At 40.4% G+C, this 9,573-nt stretch overlaps 1 protein-coding gene and 1 pseudogene across 1 annotated transcript; one reads left to right on the forward strand and one right to left on the reverse strand.

Moving 5' to 3' along the window:
• The first annotated feature begins 643 nt into the window (after positions 1 to 643).
• LOC124963012 (olfactory receptor 10J1-like) lies at positions 644 to 1,576 on the forward strand. Its single transcript, XM_047522352.1, has one exon. It carries the CDS (start codon positions 644 to 646, stop codon positions 1,574 to 1,576), a length of 933 nt encoding a protein of 310 aa, XP_047378308.1.
• A 2,531-nt stretch (positions 1,577 to 4,107) lies between these two features.
• Positions 4,108 to 9,332, reverse strand: LOC124986379 (mucosal pentraxin-like; annotated as a pseudogene).
• Between the last annotated feature and the right edge of the window lie 241 nt (positions 9,333 to 9,573).

The following is a 9,573-nucleotide window of genomic DNA, read 5'->3' on the forward strand; positions in this document are numbered from 1 at the left end:
CCGAGAAGACTTTCTGAGGAACAGGAGGAAGTATTAAATAAAGAGGGGAACATTTCTTGTTTTAAAAAAGTGTGGAGTACAGTCAGATTTGAAGAAGTTGAATGACTTGTGAAAAAACCCTTGAAAAATACAAAGGGAACAGAAGACACACACCCGGGTGTTATGCTGGAATAGAAAATGTTGCCCCATTGGGCAGCCCAGAGGAAAGTTATTTAAGAAGATGATGAAAACTCTAGTTTAAACAAATTTTACATAACAAAATCTGAAGTTATAAGAAAATTATTTTCAGGTTTAATGATGAATTTTCCTATTTCATTAACTTGGTTTTCTCCTAACACTTGTGTTCTAACTCACCAGGAAATCTTTTCCAAGCTGGCCCCAGGTACCTTTCCTTCTGCTCTATCCCATCCCTATTGATTCTTCCACAACTTTGTGCATAAACTGCCACACATGAAATTGTTTCCTCATTGTGTTTTCTATCCTTTACTGACAGATGAACAGTTGAGACACTAACTTGGCATCCATCCAGGGGCAGAATCCTTAACACCTCTTCCTCTGAGGATTCTCCAGTTCAAAGCAGTGGGCCCTAAGGAATTATGACTGATTGACCTGAGTCTCTATCTTTTGATCTGGAATTTGTTCAATGAAAAGGGAAAATCACACAGTGGTGAGTGAGTTTGTTTTCGAGGGTTTCTCCAGCTTCCATGAACACCAGTTTACCCTCTTTGTGGCATTTCTTAGTTTGTACCTTTTAACCTTGGCTGGCAATGTCATCATTGTGACAATTATCAGCATTGATCGTCACCTTCACACTCCTATGTACTTCTTCCTTGGTATGCTTTCCATGTCAGAGACTGTGTACACATTGGTCATCATACCACGGATGCTCTCCAGCCTCATAGGTCTAAGCCAACCCATCTCCCTGGCTGGCTGTGCTACCCAGATGTTCTTTTTTATCACTTTGGCCATCAACAACTGCTTTCTACTCACTGCAATGGGGTATGACCGCTATGTAGCCATCTGTAATCCTTTGAGGTACACAGTCATCATGAACAAGAAAGTATGTGCCCAGCTGGCATGGGGAGCCTGCAGCATTGGGCTGCTTGTGGCTATAATTCAGATTTCATCTGTGTTCAGGCTGCCTTTTTGTGATAGAGAGGTAGCCCATTATTTCTGTGACATCCGCCCAGTTATGAAACTCTCCTGTGCTGATACCACCCTACATGACATAATTAATTTTATCATCAGTTCACTGGTTATTGTGGTACCCATGGGTTTGGTCTTCATCTCTTACATTCTCATCATTTCTACCATCCTCAAAATTACTTCTGCTGAAGGACGGAAGAAAGCTTTTGCAACTTGTGCTTCCCACCTCACTGTGGTCATCATCCACTATGGCTGTGCCTCCATTGCCTACCTCAAGCCTAAGTCAGAGAACACCAGGGATCAGGACCAGCTGATCTCCGTGACTTATACTGTTTTCACTCCACTCCTCAACCCTGTTGTGTATACTTTAAGGAACAAAGAGGTCAAAGATGCCCTTCACCGTGCTATTGGCAAGAAACCTCCTGCCTAGGATCTTTGGCAGTTTGACATACAGTAGTACCCCCTTATGTGTAGTTTCAGTTACCCATTGTCAACTGTAATCCCAAAATATTAAAAGGAAAATTTGAGAAATAAAGAATTCATAAGTTTTAAGTTCATGCAATCCTGCACCATCCCACTTGAGACATGGATCAAATATTTGTCCACTGTATCCATGTTATACATGTTACCCATCCATTAGTATGTACAATATAATATCTTGAAAGAGAGACTAAGACCATAGTTGTATAACATTTATTACAATATATTGTTATAATTATTCTATGGTTAGTTATTATTGTTAATCTCTAACTTTGCCTAATCTATAAATTAAACTTTATCATAGGGATGTATACATGGGGCTCAGTACTACTCTCAATTGTAAGTATCCAATGTATTCCCTACAGTAGAAGGGACTACTGTATAATCTGTTATAGTCTGGGTATTTTTGTAAGCCCCTGAAGTTTGATTCTATCATTCATTCTTTACCCAGAGAAGGTTGCAAAATTTTGCGGTTAAGTTTGCTTTAAAGAATCAAAAGTTCCGCTGTCTTGAGTTTTGCTTTTACAAATTTTTAAATTTGTTTTTATTATTTTTGCTGTGCTGGTGGTTTAAGCACATACTAGGCAAATGCTCTACCACTGAGCTGTACTCCCAGCCCTCTCGTATTTGTCATCCTATACCCTGTATTAATCTCACAGGTTACCGCCATGGTCAGATGCTTCTTGGGAGATGGGAAGCTGGTAGGAATCATAAGCAAGGGGATGGCTGATTGCTGTTAGTTTTGTTGATGGCATAAAGGTGGTTCACATAATGCCTATTTGAAGTGAGGGGTGGAAAGATCAACCTAAATGTCAGATAAACATTGGGCTCAAAAACTTCAAAGAAGATGTGGTTGGTGTACAGGATGCATTGGAGACAGTCAAAACTGTCTTTCCCACTTATCATTACTTTTTCCTTCGGGCAGTGACAGGAGTAACAGATCCTGACATTCCAGAAGAAATACTGTCAGCTGTAAACATTCTCACTTGCCCTGGAGACACATAAAATATTTTTTTCCCAATTTTGTTGACGCTCACATTAGAACTATTCCCTCAGTGAGTCTGGGCATGATCAATATTAGGAAGTGACTTGGTCATCTTGGGTTTCTGAATTTTACTACACTATGTGTTTTCTGTGGGTTAAAACATACATTATACTGTATTCACAACTATAGAGATATCTAGAAATCTTTTTTGAAGTTGAATTTATTAATGCCACCTTTCAACTAGCTGTTTTTACTGCAGATCTGGAAATCAGCCCAAGATTTGTAATCTTCTCTAGGTAGAACATTACCTGGGGTCCATGTCTCCCCTTTACCTTCTTCCTGGTCTGTCCTTCACCTTGATGATATTCTCTTCTGTGAATTGTTGGGTGTCTAGTTTAAAGTCTAAATTTAGACACTTTTCCAAACAGTAGTCTGGGAATTTCTAAGCTCCTCTTGTTATCTTCTAAAGGGGAAGGTTATCTTGATTTGTGAGAGTTTAGAATTATTTGGTCTGAAGAAAACAGAAGCAGAATTTTCCAAGTGTCTTCTGCTTTATAAAGAGCATATATTGAAAAAGAATTAACCTGTATCTGCCACCTACATGACTCTCTTAGTGTCCTCATAGAAAATGTGTTGAAAGTACACTGCTTATCAAACAAAGGGCCTGAGAGTCTCTACTGGTAGGAGGGCAAAGAAGGGAAAATCTGCATGTTTATGGAACCTAAGAGAATAAAAGATTCACCTCCTCAGAACAGCTACTTCCAAGACAGCAAACTGAGAGTGAGTGTGAAGAGGGACCCAGGGAAGTTTACCTTTCCTTTTATCTAGGTTTCCTTAAGGACACCCCTTTCTGGGGTAGGCACCATGAAAACACTTTCAAAACCTTGCTCTGAGAAACTCCCTTTTGAGACTCTCTCTTTGGAGGTCCTGCTCACTAAACTAGTCAATTTCTAAAAGCTTCGCCCAATAGATACATCATTTTTAAAAAATATATGTTTTATGTTTATTTTTGGCAGTACTGGGGATCGAACCCAGTGGCATTTGACCACAAACTACATCAATACCCTTTTTAAATTTTTTTTATTTTAAAACAGGGTCTTGCTAAGTTGCCCAGGGAGTACTTGAACTTGCAATTCTCCTACCTCAGACTCCCAAGTGGCTAGGATTACAGGTGTGCCCCACCACACTTGGCATGAGACATCACATTATTAGGCTGCGGAACTGAGATCACAGAGCCCCCACAGGACCTCCCATAGCTGTAGAGGATTCTATAAGATTGGTACCTGGTACTGAAAGTTCCCCTGAGTTCCTATGATTTGATGCTGCAGAAAATTACAGTACTATCCAAAGTAATTTTTGCACCAATAAATAATATATATTGAAGACCTGTCTAGACTTCATGGGTTTCTTTTCAATGTAGTTTACCCCAGAAAAAAAAAATCAATGAATTTAATTTCAAAGAGATGTGATACAAATCATACTGGAAAGAATGAGGCTTATGACCACACCTTGGGCTTAGTCACCACATTGTCGCTATCTCCATGAATCAGGACCTGCCAATTCAGGATATTGACCAGTCACACATCTCCTTTAGGGGAAGTATATGGTCCTATAAAGATACCTCCCATATCTGTCCAATAAAGAATTGTTTTCCATCAAAATGTCCCCCAAAGGAATCAGGAATCCTGCTCTTGTCCCAGGATAATCTTTACCTCAACCCCCAGAGGGTACCCCTTTCTCTAACCTTTCCTTCCCATGGGCTTCTTATCAACACAGAGTTCAGCAATCCCAGAGGTGAACTCCCAGCTCATACACAAGAGTTGAGGAATAAGGGGATTTGGGGGCCTTGAAAGTGGCTTCGGCATTCCCAATGTACAGTGTGTTCTCTTCTATTTTGTCAACAAAGAGAAGCAGTTCATTGTCCTGGTCCCGAGTGTTGAAGAGGCTGTAAGAACAGATGAGGTCTCTGAAGACACAGAGTGAATTCCTGTGGTGGCTTCTTCACCTGGGGGATCATGGACACATAGGCCGTAGCTGATTCTGGAGGGAAAATAAACACCTTCCCTCTCATGTCTGTGGAGAAAAGACAATGAAACAAAACTGTCAACTTTCTTGTTTGATTTGCTCTCATGGTGAGCCCTTGGCGGCCTCCTGACAGACTTTATACAGCATGCTGAAGTTTGTGGAGTTCCCGCAAGAGCATTGTTTCTGTGACAATAAGCAAATGTCAGTGTTAAAAGGCAGGTTTTTGGTTCAGCTGTCCTGTCACGAAAGGAAATTAAAGATGTCCTATATCAACCCTACACATCTTTGTTACAGATTTCATCTGGAAAAAAGAGAAAACACTAGTCACAGAAAAGAACACACAGATGACTCACTGACTTGCTAAGCATAATGGATAAAGCATGTCACACTCCATATTCTTTCACCACAGATGAGGTTCTGAGATTTCTCCCATGGGATACCTGTGGTTGGGGTTAGATAGAATTTTAGTGGCGCGTCACAACACTTGATTTGGCTATGATGGACCGACCCTTGTGGTTAGGGCAAAGTCCGAGGTATAGAAGAGTATGCAAATCACGTGGCCCAAACTTAATAGTACCCTTAACAACCCCTCCATTTCCTTGGGCAGTTCTTGTGTGTCAGTGCAGGACCAGTTTTCTACAATTTCTCAAGGCTGCAACACCAAGATCATGGAATGGCTTATTGTTGATTTTTTTTTTTTCCTTTTATGACTCACAAGAATAGTTTGATTATTACAAATTTTTTTTTTCTTTCTTGGAAAAGTAAATTTAACAAATACTATGGTCTGGAAAATAATTAGAGAACAGTGTCTAACTGAATCAAGGGAGACAGCCTAGAAATAATATGATATCTTGAATTGAGTTAGTTTTGCTTCATAGTAGGAAATGAAAAAATTTTGAATTCCTATTTCCATAGATATGAGAGATTTTTAAGAAATGACAATGTTAGACAACAATAGGAACAGAATATTTAGGAATCTAGGAAAGATAGGAAGAGATTATAGGTAAGAGAGAGAGAGACAGTGACACAGACGGAGACAGAGAAAGAAGGAAAATTTCCAACTTCTGTCAATAAAATGGGAACTGGAAGAACAAGAAAGGAAATCAGAAAATCATGCATTTATACCCTTGATCTGATTCTTTCCCTGTTTGTGATATGTAGTCTTGTCAGTGCCACAGAGCAAGGGCCCATCGCTGGGCCAAGGCATCAATAACCATCCTTGGTTACTTGTACCTGGGATCACACCAGAAAGATTTCAGATATGTTGCTAAGAGTAGCAGACCTGAGTTCATTAGAGGGAATAGGAAAATGGAAAAGGGGACACTGTCAAGGGGACACTTCTCTTCTCAGAGAAGAGAAGGATGACTCACCTCTCCTGTCTTCCAGTTTTACTTGGGGTCCCAGGGAAGCTTCCACAAATTCCTGTCCATGTCCACCTGTTGACTTTTGATTGACAGCAGGATTGCTTCAAATATTCAAGTCCCTACTGTGCTTGCTTTTGCCTGTGTAGGGGAGATTTACTACTACAATGACATGCTAAAGATTCAAGGTCATTCTGGGTTGCTTTGGCCCATACTGACTTTTTTTTATTGAAATTTATTCTTACAGATCTTATGGTTAGGGAACTTGCTTCTAATGATCATATCTCCCTGAGTTCTGGAATCTGGTCTGTGTAAAGGTCACAAAAGCCCCATCCCCTTCAGGGTAACTTATAGTCTTTTTGTCAGCAGGGAGGGAGAACCCTTTCAGATCTGCATTTCTCTTACAAATAAAAGGTTGTTTGCTGAGGAATATATCATATCCCATTGACTCAAGCTGGGCAGGGCTGAAGGTAAATTGATTCTTAAAAGACAACAGGTGGGAGACAGCTGCCCCTGTTTATAGAATTATCCCCTTAACCTCATGTTCCCACCACCCATATCTGTTTGTTACCTATCATTGGTATATAAACCTGGAGCAAAATATCATGGTTAACCAGAGAATGAAATTTTGAATAACTTATTACTGATAGTAATACATTAGAGAAATGAATATCTCAAACTTGAGATGAGGTTGTTCTTAGTGGCAATAATAGAAAGGGGTAAAAAGATGTTGAAATACTAAAACTTTATTACAGCTAATAAAAAACTAATATTTTATAACATCTACACATCACAAAGTGCATGTTGCCTTTAAATGCTCTCACACACTCTTCATAACAATTCTTTGTCATGTAGATGTCATTTGTACTTGCCATTGTATAGATGAAGGCACTGAGACTCAGAGTTCAATAATGTCACAAAGGCCATTCAGGTATTAGGGAAAACTGATCCTCTGATTTAAACTCCAAGCTACTTCCAAGAGTTCCTGTTTCCTCTCAGAATTTACTCAGACTAAATGCTTATTTTAGTTTTGCATCAATTTGACCAAAAGACCTGACAAGAACAACTTAGAGGAAGAAAAGTTTATTTGGTGCATGGTTGGCTGACTCCATGGCTCTAAGCCGGAGGTGAGGCTGAACATCATGGCGGTAGGCAAAAGGGCATGACAGGAAATCAGCACAGAACATGGCAACCAGGAAATAGAAAGAGCTCCATTCACCAGGAGCAAAATATAAACCACAAAGGGATGCCCCCAAGGATGATCTTCCTCTAGCCACTGCTATGTTCTATAGTCACCACCCATTAATCCATTCAAGTGAATTAATTCACCAATTGGGTTACAGCTCTCATAACCTAATCATTTCCCTCTGAATGTTCTTGCATTGTCTCACATTTGAGCCTTGGGGAGGCAGCTCATTTTCAAACCATAACAATGCTTGAAAAGGATCAGGGAGTTAAAACCCACCCCTTTTCCAACTTCTCTTTTTCTAGCAAAAATCACACATTCCTTCTTATTCTCTTGGATGAATGGTAGTGGTGTTCCCATGTAGCAAGGTAGGCTGGTTATCCTTTCTCCAACCCTGGGACTGCCTTTTGCCAGGCATATCCTTATTCATTAGCATCAGTGGTGGTTTTAAAAATATGTCCTAAAATAATTCTCCTCCCATCAGGTATGAGCTGACTCACTATAATGAATAAGAAACAGCAGGAGTGAGGTACATGATTTCTAAGATTAGCTTATGAAAATGCTGGCACTTTTGCATTAGGCACTTTCTCTCTATGTGTCAGATCACTCACTATTGGAGTATCCCATTGCATATTGTGGGCTGCTCTACAGAAACCCAGGGGAGCAAGGAATGAAAAGGGGCCTGTGGCCAATAGGGAGAAACTGAGGCCCTCGACTCCACCTCCTGTAAAGTTCTGAACCCTGAGTGCACCCTGCAAGATCCTCCCCTAGTGAAGCCCTCAGAGGAGACTCCAGCCCTGACTGATTGACTACAAACTCACCAGAGACCTTGCATAAGAATCCCAGCTAATCCACTCTCTGTTTTCTGCTCCACAGGAAATATGAGATAATAAATGCTTTCTGTCTCATGCTGCTAGGTCTAAAGGTAAATTCTTAGATGGCAATAGGTAACTTACACATCATCTTTCTTTCATACTCTCCCAAAACAGCAGCAACAGAAAAAGGTGTTGTGCCCTGAATACCCTAGGACTTGGAGGAACTTCCAAGCAAGGCTGAGGACCTATCTGACTGTGCCCACCTCCTGAGAGAATAGAGAGAAGCAGGATGCCTGAAGGAGTTTCCCCATCATGCTCTCCTTGGGTCTCCGGGGATAGTGGGAGGAATAACACAGTCTTCTCACTGTTTGGCTTCTTATATTGTGCTGACAGGGGCAAGGCCTTTGTTCCAGCAACAAAAAGCAAAGTTATAAATGGTAAATATTGACTGAACAAAGATAATGGTTAAAAACTAATCTGTTTATCTTTTGAGCTGTCGTGCCTTTGCTTTCTTTTTGAATTATCCTATTTCCTTCTGAACTGCCATGTTCATTTCCCCACTACCCACCCCTGACCCCATGAGGCTGTATGTCCTCCTGAAGGGACATGCATTACCTTATGTGTTAAGAATGTCATGGCAGTCTACCATAGTCTGGATCTTAAATGTTCATCATGTTTTGTCCCTCAGTTTAGCATCATTGGAAGGTGGTGAAAACCTTTAAAAGGTGGGGCCTAGTCAGAAGTTTTATGTCACTGTGGTATGCCCTTGAAGGGAACTGCAGGATGTCAGTCTCTTCCTCTCTCTCCATTCCTCCCAGCAAACATTAGTGTAGCAGCTTACTCCATCATGTGCTCCCTGGAATGATGTATGGTTACCATGGGCTGAAAAGTAATGGGGTCTGCTGGTCATGAACTGAAACTCTGAGCCAAATTAAACCTTTCCTCTTTTTAACTCAATTATCTCAAGTATTTTGTTGTACATGAAAAATTGACTTACATGCAGTCTATTGTTAAGACTATAAAATGAGCATACTTGTGGAGCTGTTGGAGGAACCACTCTCCACTCACATTAAGGGCTAAATTATCACCAGGAGAAGGACACTCACTGATTCAGGTGGCTGTGTAATTCAACAGGGTTGTAGGATGGAAACACCTTGGTTTGTGGCAGAGTAGAGATCTAGCTGTGGAGTCACAATAATAAAGTTGCCAAGTTCTCTATGAAGGAACTCCTGGATGTTAGGCATTAAGATTATGCCCTCTACCTGATTCAGGACACCATCAGGAAACTGGGGGCTCAAGTGAGGTATCCATGAATTTGGATATATCGAGCTCATGTCAGGAAGGCATAGATCAATGCTTAGATTCTAGGAACAATCTAATTATGTATGACCTAAATTCATGATTTATAAACCCGACTATGTATATTTTATCTTAGTATTTATTTCTTTGCCTTCAACAAAAATCTGTTGAAAGTTGCTTTATTGGTTTCAGCTTTCTTTCATCACACATTGTAAGACTTTAAAATCCAAGAACATATAGGTCAGGTGTGTTTTTCCCCCCACAGCTCAATCTCCT

Source organism: Sciurus carolinensis, chromosome 1, assembly GCF_902686445.1.
Source record: "Sciurus carolinensis chromosome 1, mSciCar1.2, whole genome shotgun sequence".
NCBI lineage: Eukaryota > Metazoa > Chordata > Mammalia > Rodentia > Sciuridae > Sciurus > Sciurus carolinensis.